Here is a 15581-nt window from a genome sequence, read left to right on the forward strand (position 1 = left end):
GGCTCTGCCCACTCCCAGAATTCTCTGCGGCGGAGCGTGAGCCAGATGATGGACAGGAAGTCGCTGACAGGGGAGGAGGAAGTGTGGGACTCTCACATTCAAGGCCACGACAGCGGGATGGTGAGACACCCCAAAATCTAGGCCCTGCTTAGAGGACGTTTCTTTGTTTGTTTATTAACTCCTCCTTTCTCCCCCTCCCTCTTTCCATCCATCATCCACCAGTTTATGGAGGACGAGGAGTTTGTCGACACTATTAAAGGCTTCAGCACGGTGCGGAAGGAACACACCATGTTTACCGACACTAACCTGTGACCTGCTGTGACCTTTGAACTCCACCCCTCACCTTGTCAGGTCAGACAGGTCGACTGGAGGGGCAGCCCCTCACAAAGGGAGGTCGGATGAGTACACAAAGCAAGCCATAGACATTCACTAATAACATCCTATTTGACTATGACTGCAACCGACCTACCAAACAGCACTCTTGGGTTAAATAAAAAATGGAATACAAAAAATAAAAGTGCAAATATGACTAACTGAAGATAATCCAAGAAAAGGACTTGTCTTGCAAGCCAGGCTATTTGGTCATAATTCAGGGACAGAAATGTCACCATGAAAGAGAAGACTCCTGATGAGATAGAGGAACTGACAGAGAGATAGGGAAATGTTTCTCAGTGAACCTGTTCGTTTCAATGAGCAGTATCAAGGCATCCATTTATATTGAAATTTGTTTTGGGATTTCTTATAGCTACACTGACCTAAAATACAAAGAGAACAGTGTTTTCATTTTATATAAACATATTTGTATATTGACTTGCTGTTGCTTTGAATGTAAGAATGCCTTTTGATAAGTCGCTGCACAATTTCTGTGTACAGATTGTATCTAATAAAAGTGTGGACCAATTTATTTTTGATAGTAACTTAAATGAGTAATTATTGATAATGGATGCACCCTACAAACCAAAAGCATGATACCAAGTCAACATATCATAATTTTATTTGAAATGAGCTCCAGATGCAATTCTGGCCCAAAAAGTTTGTACCACTAGTTAATAATATGGTTACAAAACAAAAACACTTACTGAATAAATTAATGTACTGTAGTACCACATGACAAGACATGTAAACATAAAAAAACCCAAAATGGGGGAAGAAGTATAGTGCATTAAAAATAAATGAGTAGATTATATATACAAAATTTTAGGCATTTACAAAGGCAGCCTTTTTTGTTGCTTGTGTTTATATAAATATAATTCTCTAGATAAAGTGTGGATATACGCTGATATGTTTGCTAAAATAGAGGGACCAGGCGACGAGAGGGGCAGAGCTCCATCCGAGTCAATAACCTTCTCTGATCTCCGTGACAACGCTGTGCCGCTCCAAAGACAACCCAAATTATACTACTCAATTTGACTCCAGTTTCAAGGAGTCCAAACCCCACCCAAGCTAGTATACATTCCAGTTCGGCTTAACTTTCTCATTGCAACGTGGTTCAATGCTAAGGATTCCTTTAGTGTGTCATTATTGCTTACCATTCATTTGATTTATCTGAAGTAAAAGTGCATGCAGCACATGCTAGGGGTTGTGAATGCTTTTGAAGCTAGCTACAATTGAAAGATAGTTGCATATGATTCTGTACAGTACCTAGAGGTCTGCTGGCTTCCCTTACTAAAGAAATCTACCTTCGGAGACATTCAACTGAAACCCATTACCTCGTCACACTTTGATACAGGAAAAAGCTTCCATTAGACACCATGATTCGACTTCTAATAGCGAGGACAGAACTGGCACTACCGTGGACTTCTTACCTGGGATGTCTAGTTGCTGTCTATAGGTGTCAGGCTTCTAAATACTTTGTCCAGCAGTTACTACAACAGTAGTTTTACTATAGAGCTACAAACTGATGCTACAACAACCACTTGGCTAGGTCTTCAGGTTCTAGCCTATACTTATCTGTAGCCTTATCAATCACTGATGTCATTATACTACTACTCAGGCCTAGGTCTGCCAAAACCTACTACATGGCTACTCAAGCTGCTGGGCTTGCTAATGTTAAAACATACCCCCCCCCCCCCCAAACATGGAGTAACAACATCGCCACCACTGCTCTTGGTGTAGAGTAGTGATAGACTGGACCCGATCGGTTTGTGTGCGACTGCAATTATTGTGCACTGAGCTTAGTTACCTGCCGACGATTTGACAGGTTTGTGGCGTACCAAGCATAGCGTTGCCATGACAGATAGTGCTGGTGAAGGTTGGCGGTTGTGGATGTAGACAAGAGGTTATGGAAATGTTGGTGTTTGAAGGATCTCTCCTGTCTTTGAACAGAAACCTCCCTACCTCCGTTACATTGTCTCCATAAGTACATACAACGATTTAGTGTTCTACTACTGTTGCTACATCCACTGGACAAGAACAGATCACCGACTGATTACATCATCACTTGATCCTCAACACAACATCAAAGAGTTATTGGTTTTAAAAACAACATGGTAGGATCAACTCACAGCAATTACACCATTATTTCAACATCCTAATATTAGTGTTATATCCACTGAAATACTCAACCCTGAACTTTCAGTACATACTAAGAGGTGAGGTATGAGGCAGGCAAGTTTACAGGGTCATAATGTAACATGTCACTAGGAGGGGTCAGAGGTTGACAGCTATTGTTTACATAAGAATGGTGATGTCATAAGTGGCTACACTACAGGCAGCAAAAAGTCCCTAATTTCTTTAAAACTACAGAAAAATAAAAAGCTGTATAAGCTTGTTCTTTCAGGTTACCTTCTAACTAACTTCTGTCATTATTTTTTCCCTTTTTCGAGAAGTTATCAATTAAAAATACATGTTCTATTTGTGCAATTTCCCCATTGTAGTATACAAAATAATGATTTATAACATGTCACTAGTGTAGCTCTCTAATCCTATGTACCAGCATGCAAAGACAAACTGACAGGGTTTGTGAAATGTAAAAGAGATGGGGGAAAAAAAAAACAAGGCTTCTGAATCCCACTAATACCATAGTCTGTCAATCATTAATTACTCTGATCCATAGGATCTCTCTGTTAAAGCGGAGCGCTCCCATTGGACTCCATGACTGATCCCACCCATAGAGGTTCAAGAAGCCTTATTTCCCCATCCCTCCTATATACCCCAGTCAGAGGGCATTGGCCAGTCTAACAGAGGAAAGACGCATTCCAGTGGTCAAGTGACTTCTCGTCTCCTCACCCTATTTCTTACTGATGTGAAAAGACAGACCGGTGAATGTAGAGACAGGAATTAGTTTCCCCTCTCAAGTTCTTTCACATTAGTGCAAACAGAGGATAGAAAATAAGTACAGAAAGACACTTTAGACAATGGAGAGTAATACTGCCAACAGGCTAACAGAGACACTAACATGCAGAGAAGACAAAACGAATGTGAGATTATAGCATTAGAACATTAAAACACACTTAAAAATGACATGTAAAAAGGTAAAGCATCAGGTATTAAAATGTGAATCTTATAAGTCGAGGGAAAAGATGGAGTCGTCGTCACCCCCCCCCCCCAACAGGAAGAGTCCACCTTAGAGGGGTGTGGGGGGGGGGCTCTCCTTCCATTGGTATGTTCCAGAAATCTGCAGCTCCTGAGTGTTCCGTCAGAATGTTCTAGAACAGGGGGCTCCTCCACTAGGTCTATGTGGGACACAGTACTGCAGCGACAAGAATACACAGAAAACAGCTGTCAACCAATAAATGATCCACCAAATGAAAATATGTGCGTAAAAGAGGATTCATCGCACATGGAGGAGAGCCACTAAGGGATGAGAGGTTTGTGAAAGAGAAAGAAGAGAGGGACTCACTTAGGTGAACAGGACAGCACTCACGTGAATAGCTCTATAGTGCTAAAAGCTTGGCGGGAAGTGGGAGTGAGCAAGAGTGTGTGTGAGTCTAGGAGGGAGTGCGTGTAAGACAGAGGGTAAGTGAGTGTACACCATAGTCACAAGCACGGCAGAGTATACAGCACAAACCCATTGAAGGGTGTCGTCTGGAAGGAGGTGTGTGAGGGGGCTCTTGACACTTTGCATGTGTATGTATATATACATGTGTCCATGATTGTGTGAGTCTGTGTGCCTCACAAACCTCCACGTCCAGCCCTCTCATACCAGAGCTAGCGAGAGAGCAGCGCAGCAGAGACGAAAGACAAGGAGGGTAAAGGTCAAGATGGAAGGCTCAGAACAACCTTGCAGGCCTAGTATGACACACTTCAGGGAACAAAGAACACACTGGAAGTAGACCCTCCTAACAAAATGTCCTAACCCTTGTGTCCTGCAGTAACTTTCTCAGGCACTAGGTGGTAGTGAGACAGTCAATCTGGACAAAAGCGCTGTTTTGAATGGGAGTAATATTTTATGAATGGGAGTAATATGAGTACCTTTGAGAATGTACATCGCCGTGTGTGGTCTTTTGAATGGGAGTAAGAGTTTTGTAACTGGTAGAGAATGAGTACCTTTGAGGATGTAGTCTGTTAGGAGGCTGGGTACCTTCTCACTGTCCTCCCTCATGGCATGCAAAACTGCAGGGAAGAGCATAAAAGTGATTCGGGAGTGAATATTATGGTTATAACGCTGCTATTCTGGCATTACAGTTCAACTGTCATGGTAACTTGCTAGTTGACAGGCAAGTGTGGTTTGCGAGCAGTACTCACTCTTGGTGAGGATCTGAAGGTCTTCCACAGAGGGGGAGCCAGCCTTCTTCTCATAGGGGATAACTGTGGTCAGATACTGAGAGAGAGAGAGAAACACGTCACAAACACAGCACGAGGGGGAGGGAGTACAAGACACTGGTTCCAGTACTTCAGAAATGGCCAGCCTCCTGGGCTTTTCACGCACAACAGTTTGTAGGGAGATTTAGAACAGCATCTCGGGACGCACAACTCGCCGATCCTCGTCTTGGATGGTTTAATGCAGCAGACGACCACACCGGGTTCCACTCATATTAGCTAAAAAACAAGAAGAAGCGGCCCGAGTGGGCGCACGATCACAAACATTGGACAATTGAGGAGTGGAAAAACATCACCCAGTCTGACAAATCCAGGTTTTTGTTGCGTCATGCTGATGGAAGAGTCCGGATTTGGCGTAAGCAGCACGAGTCCATGGCCGCATCCTGCCTGGTGTCAACGGTACAGGCTGGTGGTGTTGGTGTAATGGTGTGGGGAATGTTTTCCTGGCACACGTTAGGTCCCTTGATACCAATTGAGCAACAATTGAACGCCACACCTTGTAGAATCCATGCCCTGAATAATTTAGGCTGTTCTGGAGGCAAAGGGGGTGGGACCCAGTAATATATGGGTGTACCTAATAAGCTGGCCACTTAGTGTATATTTTAGAGGTCGACCGATTAATCAGAATGGTCAATTAATTAGGGCTGATTTCAAGTTCATAACAATCGGAAATCTGTATTTTTGGATGGCGATTTTGCCAAAGCACAATTGTTGCACGACTGTACCTAACCATAAACACCAATGCCTTTCTTAAAATCAATACACAGAAGTATATATTTTTAAACCTGCATATTTAGCTAAAAGAAATCCAGGTTAGCAAGCAAAATTAACCAGGTGAAATTGTGTCACTTCTCTTGCGTTCATTGCACGCAGAGTCAGGGTATATGCAACAGTTTGGGCCGCCTGGCTCATTGCGAACTCATTTGCCAGAATTTTACGTAATTATGACATAACATTGAAGGTTGTACAATGTAACAATTATATTTAGACTTCGGGATGCCACCCGTTAGATAAAATACCAAACGGTTCCGTATTTCACTGAAATAAACATTTTGTTTTCGAAATGATCGTTTCCGGATTCAACCATATTAATGACCAAAGGCTCATATTTCTGTGTGTTATGATGTTATAATTAAGTCTATGATATGATATTTGATAGAGCAGTCTGACTGGGCGATGGTTGGCAGCAGCAGGCTCGTAAGCATTCATTCAAACAGCACTTTCGTGCGTTTTGCCAGCAGCTCTTCGCAAGCACAGCACTGTTTATGACTTCAGGCCTATCAGCCTAATGGCTGGTGTAACCGATGTGAAATGGCTAGCTAGTTAGCGGGGTGCGCGCTAATAGTGTTTCAAACATCACTCGCTCTGAGACTTGGAGCAGTTATTCCCCTTGCTCTGCAAGGGCCGCGGCTTTTGTGGAGCGATGGGTAACGCTGCTTCGAGTGTGGCTGTTGTCAATGTGTTCCTGGTTCGAGCCCAGGTACGGGCGAGGAGAGGGGCGGAAGCTATACTGTTACACTGCCAATACTAAAGTGCCTATAAGAACATCCAATAGTCAAAGGTTTATGAAATACAAACGGTATAGAGAGAAATAGTCCTATAAATACTATATTAACTACATCCTAAAACCTCTTACCTTGGAATATTGAAGTCTCATGTTAAAAGGAACCACCAGCTTTCATAGGTTCTCATGTTCTGAGCAAGGAACTCAAACGTTAGCTTTTTTACATGGCACATGTTGCACTTTTACTTAAATTTGGTTATTTAAACCAAATTGAACATGTTTCATTATTTATTTGAGGCTAAAATTAATTTTATTAATGTATTATATTAAGTTAAAATAAGTGTTCATTCAGTATTGTTGTAATTGTCATTATTACAAAAAAATAAAAAATAAATACAATTTAAAAAATGTAAAAAGAAATTGGCCGATTAATCAGTATCTGCTTTTTTTTTTGGTCCTCCAATAAATCGGTATCGGGGTTGAAAAACCATAATCGGTCAACCTGTAGTATATTTCAACACTACAAACCACTTAAGAACTCGAGTATAAAACCTTACCATCACCATTCGTATTTGCCTGACTACTCAAAATGAATAATTCCACTGCTCTATCGTTCGCTACATACTTCAGTCAGAGACTGCCATCGTTAAAGTCGTGCGTGTGGTGACGTCAAAATGAGGGGTGTTGTACAAAACAAAGTAATCAGCGATTGGATCATCTCTAACCAATCAGAGTATCAAAGCCAATGACACATTTTCAAAACCTAGCTTTAACTCGTGTGTTCTGGCTCTTGCCCAACCCATCGGTTTCTGGGACCAATCAGAATGTGTTTGCGTTCTAGAAATCGTCAGGGAGACACTCAGATCCACACTCATTGCGGAGTAGAAACTAACTTCTGTGGGCGTGGTGTATCATTTGGGTAGGAGTTTGGGTAGCCAGGCAATACCGGCATTTGTTCCAAATCAAGAAACTGATTATTTGCGAGAGCGAGAGAGTCATTGGTCGACTGATCGGAAGCTCCTAGTTCCCAGTGTGAAATTTCACTTGAATGACCCTCCAAGTCAGAATTACAAGTGGGAAACTCAGAATATGTTGTTACCTGAGTTCATTTCACCATTGGCCTTTTACCTTTTCAACCAAGAGATGTCAACAAATCAGTTTGACATTTACAACCGTATCAATATGGAGAATGTAGCTAGTTTGACCATATGTCAATGTTACAAGCTAGCTAACTTTATTATTAGCCATGTACAATCTTATTGGTTAAAGAATTGTTCCGACTTCAAAAAGGCACGTGAGCACAATGTCGGACTTACGACTTCCCATTTCCCACGAGCACACCCATAGTAATAAGGGGACGCTTGTTTGCAGGAAATAAAGAGCACACTATTGGATGATTCAACATCAAGTTCCTGCCAATCTCAAGACAGAACTCTCAGTTCAACAAACAGGACCACCCATATGTAAAAATGTATGCACGCATGACTAAGTTGCTTTGGATAAAACAGTCTGCTAAATGGCATATTATATATTACAGTATATTACAGGAAAATCATAGGAAACAAAAAAGACACACAAAAAGAGAAGGATATGAAAGCAGAGAAGCATAAATGCTTAATTTGTATTTGATGGACATAGAATGAGCCAGAGGATAAGACAGCAGAGGGCTTAAGAAATAGTTGATAGAAAAAGTGAAAAAGAAAGATGGTCAAATAAAGAAGACATGGTGAGAACATAGTAGCAGCAAAAGCTGTAGAGAAAAAAACGGAAAAAAAGAGGATGGGTAGCTAGAGAGAGAGAGAGGGGCACCTGTTTGTCCCCTCCTGTGCTGCCGAAAGTTTGACGGAGGCCGTTCTGAATGACAGTGGAGAGTCCCTCCATAGTGAAGAGCTAGAAGGAGGAAGCGGAAGGAGGGAGAGAGAGATAAAACTACCAAAGAATGAGAAACCCTCCAAAAAGACATGAGCACTCCAGAGAGCAGCAGAGGGGTATAGAGCTGGATTCAACCCTCTATCGTTTAAGGTTCTGAAAAGGAAAGGTTATCCACACGGAAGTCCAACAGTTCAAAATAGACAAAAACAATGGCAGGGTGAAGTCAGACCGCCAGGTTGTTTTATTTGATAGTCCTGTTTTCAGCTGGTACTTACTAAGACATGTCAAAATGTCACCATGTACATAGGAACTAGCTGGAAAATAGCTGACTGTAGAATAAAGTGTAAGGGCAGAGAGACCCAACAGGGTCTGCAGGGTGAGTGCGGCAGGAGTTAGTACAGCACTGCAGGGTGTTTTGTTGCTTTTCCGTGCATTTGCACCCCCCCCCCCCCACAGTTTCCAGTGCATGCATCTTCCCTTGTGGTGCGTCTATGAATGAGGGAGTGTCCACAACACACATATCTATACGCGCATGTCTGCATCACAACATGCATTATATGGATTTCAATGTATACAAAACAATGTATGCATCTGTCTCTCTCACCGTCCCAGGAACGTGTGTCCTGTCTGCCCTCAGGGCACTGCCTGTGGGCCTGGTCTTCTTCTTCTGGCGGAGCAGCTCGCGGTGCTCCTTCTGCCGGTTCTGCACTTCGATGAGCAGCGAGATGAAGCTGTTCTTCACCTCCTTCTCAAAGTCCAGCTCGTCCCTCAGAGCCAGGACCTGGATCAGCTCCTCACTGTAGCGCCTGATGGCCGTCTCCACCTCCTCCAAGGCCTCGCTCAGCTCTGAGACTGACAGACGATGCAGGCCTGACAGACGACGCAGAACATACCAACACACACTTAAACAGGGCTTGACAAATCACATTACACATGGGGGGGGGTATCACATACTAACAGACACTTACAAGGTCAGTCACAAATGTTTGCATTAAAGTCTTGATTTGATGTGCATTTACGAGTTACATAACAAACATGCAGCAATTGCTGTTCAGTTGTATCTAATGTCTATTACATAACAATGCTACCTTGAGCCTGTATCTGCTGTCCAGTTGTATCTAACGTCTATTACGTAACAATGCTACTGTGAGCCTGTATCTGCTGTCCAGTTGTATCTAAGGTCTATCACGTAACAATGCTACTGTGAGCCTGTATCTGCTGTTCAGTTGTATACATGTACGGGTTGTGCAATGTAGCTGCAAGGAGCTGTTAACACTTTAGTTGTTAGGGATTTAGATGAGAGTTAGGAGTAACTCACGGTCCTCATAGCTGGTGTTGGAGCTGGAGCGTTTGAGGTTGCTGAGGTCTTGGGAGAGCATGGACAGGTCTGACTGGGACGGGCTCTCATCATCCTCTGGGTCTGGAGACTCCTCCATCAGCTCCTCAATCTCCTCGATCACCTGCAACAAACAAACACACACACAGGGTTGTGTGTTACGGGTGTGGCTTTGTAAGTAGGAGTGTGTGTAAGGTGTATTTGAGACATGACAGAAAGAGAGAGCGAGTGTGTGTGTGTACCTGCTCGACGGTGAAGATTGGCTCGTCGTTGACGCAGGACACGATGATGGAGTGCATGTCCATCTGTTCCCTCAGCTCCTCATCATCATCAGACAGGTCAAGAGGCATGTTGTCCAGCTTCTGTCCATCACAGAGAGAGGGAGCAGAGAAACAGAGAGATGGAGAGCAAAAAAGGGAGATGCAGTCAGCTTGGTGGGGAGGTGCTAGGGCGATATATATAAAATTTGTTCTAGTATGATATTCCAAATGCCTGTATTTTTCATTTTTATGAGCGTTTATGTCCACGTGTTCTCATAGTGTCTTTTTGGTCTCGTCTGCTTCTGCGCAGCACACCTTCCCATTTACACACACGCCAAGCCCCTCCCAAAAATGAGAGATCCCTTGTTCCTCTCTGACAAGCGGGTTCAACTCACAATTTGCAGTTGAGGTTTGGTCCAACAGAATGGGTCATATGGTCACCAAAACACATTGAGACATTATTTTACTGTAATAGAGAAGTAACCCTCTCTAACTATATCCCTATTATGTCTCTACTCCTTATACTGCACACAGAGCAGACACTACTAAAACAGGAATATCAATAAACGTTGATTTGGGAAATGTATGCTCAGTTTGTTGTGTGTGGCATTGCGTTAACACGTACCACTAGCAGCATTTTAGCTAAAGACTGTTATACTAGCTGTCTATTCTGTGTTTTATAAATCTGTAATAAGCATAAAACAATTATATAAGGAATTGTCATCTCGTTCTGAGAAATAAGGTAGGCAACTTGATTTCAACATCTGAACAAAGTGGACAGGCCAGCATGCTGTTCAAACAGTTGGAGACGGAAGGGTGTGTTCATAACATTTCAACTGTCCTACCTTGTTAGCTAGAAAATAGATCCAAGTTGGCTACATTTGAAATATTAAACTTAGCTGGCTAGTCACTAGCATGTAGGCTTGTGCTAGAGAGATGGTTTATGAGACTTGAATACATTTTCTATAATGCCTGCTACAATAAGTCATTATTAGTGAATGTGCATCATGTATGGTTCTGGTCAAATTTGAAACAAAAAGGAATTTTCATAGACTTGAATGCCAGATCATTGATCACTGAAAAAAAGCAGGTGACACTATTTTGATTAAATTATTATTGGGTCCTGTAGTTGTAGAAGGCTTATATTAGGTCCAATTTCACAAGCCTTTAATTCATTACATTATTGCTGACTGTTTGAAATGCAGTGTATTTGACCCTTAACAATTGTACAACAAAGCTTATTTAGAAATATATATATTTTAAATCGAGATGTATGTATATTTTAATCAAAGATCTGGAAATCAGCATTTGTCCTACCACTTTTAAAAGTGGTATACTTTTATTTACAAAGCCATTTTGGGTTTACTACCTTTTTATTTGTGGATTTTTATTGTTCAGAAATGTGGTGGGTACTCTCTTCGTTCGCTGGACATTATCCTGCTAACTGTTCCAAATGTCCAAACTGAATTTGGTAAAAGGGCTTTTATGTACTCTGTGCCATCGTCTTGGAACACCTTACAAAATACTTTTAAACTGGAAGAACTTGTCCCGATTGGTGTTTTTAAATCACTGATGAAGGATTTTGAGGCTGATTCCCTGACCTGTCAATGTTTTTAATTTGCTGTTTTATACTCTTGTGAATTCAATGGTTTTTACTAGATTACTTGTAGTTTCCTGTTGTCTGTCTGTAATTTTTTTGTAATGACTTGGTGCTGCCTGTCTTGGACAGGTTGCTCTTGAAAAATAGATTTTAATCTCAATGAGCCCTTCCTGGTTAAATAAAAGGTTAAATGAAATTAAATATTGATTTAAAAAAAATCGAGATATGATTTTTAGGCCATATATTTAAGCCCTAGGAGGTGCAGACCGTGTATGTGTGTGTGTGTCTTACCCCCTGCTCACAGAGATTGAGAGTGGGGAGATGCAGGGAGCGAATGTGAGAGGTCTTCCAGTCCACTGGCATCACATTGCCGTAGTTATCGGTGAGAGCATTCCACACGCTGAGGGAGGGAGAGAACGAAAGAGGAATATGGTGAGGGGAATGAAGAGAATGAGAGGGTGACAAGAGAAGAGTAAGTGGGGGAGAATTAATGGAGAACAATGTGAGGTCGAAAGAGGGTGAGAAACGAGGAAGGGAGAAAGAAAGAACATTTTCATTCACAGCACAAAAAAAAAAAAAACGTTCCACACTGACACATCATTAGTTGGCAGTAGTTTGTCATCCTCTTTTCTCACCAGCCACCCACACACACACCACTTGTCTCTGACTTTGATACAGCTCGCATCTCTCTGCTCGCTGCTAACAGCACAGGAATCTAGCATTTCTCAATGCCAAATGTATTGTCCAAGTCTTTTCTTATAAAAGGGCACTGCTTTACGCTACAGGAAAATACAGAATACATTCATGGACCTTTCTTCCATTTTGTACATAGATACCGCTACACAATTGGAGTGAGCATGTGTAAGATACATGCGAGGAAGAGAATGTGTTTTGCGTAAGATACATGCGAGTATGAGTGTGTGTGTGCGTCTGTCTGACCCTGACTGCTGCGAGCAATGTGAGGATGGGCATTGTGAACCCACGCGTCAGAAAGGCTTTGCGTCAGAGAGATTGCTGCCCACACACTCCAATGAATAGACAGACATGTGTTATTCGCATGACACCACTCTCTCCCTCCCGCTTGCTTTCTCACTAACACAGCATTATTACCATTAACAACATACAGTTTTGGGATAGGTTCCCTAAAAATGGGGCAATGCCGGCAGGAACCGCTTTGGCCCCGTGTCGGTGTCACCCTTTGTGGCATTGCTATTCTCAACAATGCATAAAACAAAATCAAATCAAATGTATTTGGTTAGCAATGTTAATGCGAGTGTAGCAAAATGCTTGTGCTTCTCGTTTCGACAATGCAGTAACAACCAACGAGTAATCTAACCTAACAATTCCAAAACTACTACCTTATACACACAAGTGTAAAGGGATAAAGAATATGTACATAAAGATATATGAATGAGTGATGGTACAGAATGGCATAGGCAAGATGCAGTAGATGGTATCGAGTACAGTATATACATATGAGATGAGTAATGTAGGGTATGTAAACAAAGTGGCATAGTTTAAAGTGGCTAGTGATACATGTATTTCAAAGATGCAGTAGATGATATAGGGTACAGTATATACATATGAGATGAGTAATGTAGGGTATGTAAACATTATATTAAGTAGCATTGTTTAAAGTGGCTAGTGATAAACAAGCCTCTCTGTGACCAGTGGGTCTATGTAGCTTCATGAGTAGTTCTCCTTCTGTCCTCCTATGCCAAGGGAAGTTGATCCTGAAACTTTGCCCAAAAGCATATTAGGGAATATAAAACACACACACACTCCTTCCAGTCTTCCTGCCATCCTCGCTGTGTGTCTCTGCATGGAGCTAGGCCATTAGCCAACTACAGAGCTAGTTAGGAGGCAAGGCATGTCCTCCAAATGGGCAGTCACTCATGAAAGGACTCCGCTGCCCTCAACGCACTGCTCTTTCTGTCCAAACTCCCCCCTCCACTTCCCTCACACTCATCCTCCTCACCCTAGTCCTAATAGTGGCATTGCAAAACTATGTCTGTGTGTACATGTTCTCTCTCGGTGTGTGTGTATTTATGCGTGAATTCAATTTGCTCTTTCCCTGGAAATTGATATTATGACCAAAGCGGAGCTGACATCGCCAAGGTTGTATCTGTATTGAGTGGGACAGCCCAGGAGACCATTTTAGGGAGATGACACTGGCTGTACTGTAGTCGGAGCATGCTGATGAGTCATACATAGACCAACATCACAGGCTAACAGATCCTCTGCCATCTCCACAAGTCTTTATTATAGTGATAGCCAAGCTACCTTTGTTATAGCATGGGTTACTTAAGCAATAAGGCCCGGGGGGGTGTGGTATATGGCCAATATACCATGGCTATGGGCTGTTCTTACACAACGCATCCCGGAGTGCCTGGATACAGCCCTTTGCTGTGGTATATTGGCCCTACCACAAATCTGGAGGTGCCTTATTGCTATTATAAACTGGTTACCAATGTAATTAGAACAGTAAAAACAAATTTGTCATACCCATGGTATATGGTCTGATATACCACGTATTTCAGCCAAATCAGCATTCAGGGCTCGACTCACCTGGTTTATAATATTCTAAAACAGGGACTGTTTAGTTTAAGCCTACATATGGGAGCGCATTTTATTGTAAAAGGGTACAGTGTTTCCCTCAAGATTCTTTGGACCTGACTCAAGAGCAACGTACAAGGCTGCCAATATCAAAAGACACGATCTCGGTAGGCTGTGTGTGCGTGTATAGAGCAAGTTGAGGGGTGAAGAAGAGGGTTGAGCTTAGACGTCCTCTACAGATCACTGGTTTTATAAACGCTGTCCATCACATAATCTGAGCTGAAGTGTGCCCTTTCAATAACCATTAAAAAATGTACCTCGATGTATGTGTTTTCAATTATTTAAAATGTCACGATGTGTTTCATCAGCAGTGCGTCAATAGAGAACAGCCCAGACTCCCGTCTGTCCTGAGTTTGGACAGACTCAGATGACTTGAAAGTCAGTATACTAACTAACTACAGTGCCGGAATGGTGAAAACGAATTGCAGTGCACATAGCTAATGCACGAGACACACGGTAGTCTAATATGTTGAAGTCACTTATGTGAAAGGAGGGACTGTATAGGAAATCACTGCATTGTCGGAACTAGAAGCACAAGCATTTCGCTACACTCGCATTGACATTGCTAACCATGTGTATGTGACAAATACATTTGATTCGATTTTGATTTGCAATGCAAATATCAAGTTGTTTACAAACTAAAGTTGGGTCGCTAGCTACATTGAAAACACAGGTCAGTTAGTGTTATAGCTAAGTGCTAGAAACAATATACAAATGTAACCTCTTGAAGACTCTGGTTTTGAAGTCCTGATTTTCTTAAGTTACCTTTGTATCACGTGCATTCAACACAACCGTGGCTATCTAGCGAACAACCCTGTTGGTTAAATGGATAGCTAGCAGCAGGCTAACCTTAGCAATGGTGGGCTAACTAACTAGTTTAGCAAACAATGCTAAAGTAATAAAGTAGCACACAATTCACTCACTCGTCGTCCTTGAGGAAATTATCTTCTGTGATAGGTTTAATGGGGGCTATGTTTTCAGTTTCAGTGTTGTAATTTCGGAAGCAAACTGTCAGCTTCTCATCGAAGTCGTGGACAAGGTCCTCCATTGATTTGAAGCTACATATCTCCCCCGAGAAGCTGTTGTTGATGTCCGAGAAATCCTCCACCAGGCCCGTGTCAGCCACGTTCGAGGAGTTCAGCTGGCCCAGTCGGTTTGGCGACCCTGGGGCCGCCTTGAATTCGTTGAAATCCTGCCAGTCTTCATCGAAGTGGGCTAACGGCGCCGCCATGACTACCGCAGTGACTCGGTTCGGCTGCCCTACCCCTGGATGGTGCTCTATCCTCGGCTATAACGAATGTGCCACTGATGATGATGAACATGGAGAAGACTGGTGAAGAAGAAGCTAGTGGTCTCTGCCTCTGCTGACGTCACGCGTGGTGGGTAATCCGATAGAAGATCAAAACAAACATGTTTTTTTTTTTTTGAGGGGGGGGGGGGTATTTTTTCAACATTTTATATTGTTAGACTGTTTAAAACTATGCAATTGTATTCTTTAATCTTCATGTAAGGGACTGTGGTCAGTAGCTTGCCTTACAGGATTCTTAGTTAAAATGCACATTTGGCTTATTTCACCTATTGTTTCAAACTGGAGGAAAAGGTAAAACAAATGAATAATCGTTGAATATTGTC

At 42.3% G+C, this 15581-nt stretch overlaps 1 protein-coding gene across 2 annotated transcripts; it reads right to left on the minus strand.

Moving 5' to 3' along the window:
* Positions 1-976: 976 nt before the first annotated feature.
* LOC110529692 (fasciculation and elongation protein zeta-2) lies at positions 977-15303 on the minus strand. 2 transcript variants are annotated; one of them, XM_021612135.2, is made up of 9 exons: positions 14873-15303; positions 11625-11733; positions 9716-9835; positions 9456-9597; positions 8742-9007; positions 8075-8155; positions 4687-4762; positions 4489-4554; positions 977-3691 (listed from the first exon to the last, which is right to left on the minus strand). In XM_021612135.2, the coding sequence occupies exons 1-9, from the start codon at positions 15178-15180 to the stop codon at positions 3675-3677; spliced, it is 1185 nt and encodes a 394-aa protein (XP_021467810.2). In that variant the 5' UTR covers positions 15181-15303; the 3' UTR covers positions 977-3674. The 2 variants fall into 2 exon arrangements, with proteins under 2 accessions (XP_021467810.2, XP_021467811.2); XM_021612136.2 differs by lacking the exon at positions 8075-8155 and having other exon boundaries at positions 14873-15298.
* Between the last annotated feature and the right edge of the window lie 278 nt (positions 15304-15581).

Source organism: Oncorhynchus mykiss, chromosome 8 (assembly GCF_013265735.2).
Source record: "Oncorhynchus mykiss isolate Arlee chromosome 8, USDA_OmykA_1.1, whole genome shotgun sequence".
NCBI classification, from domain to species: Eukaryota; Metazoa; Chordata; class Actinopteri; order Salmoniformes; family Salmonidae; genus Oncorhynchus; species Oncorhynchus mykiss.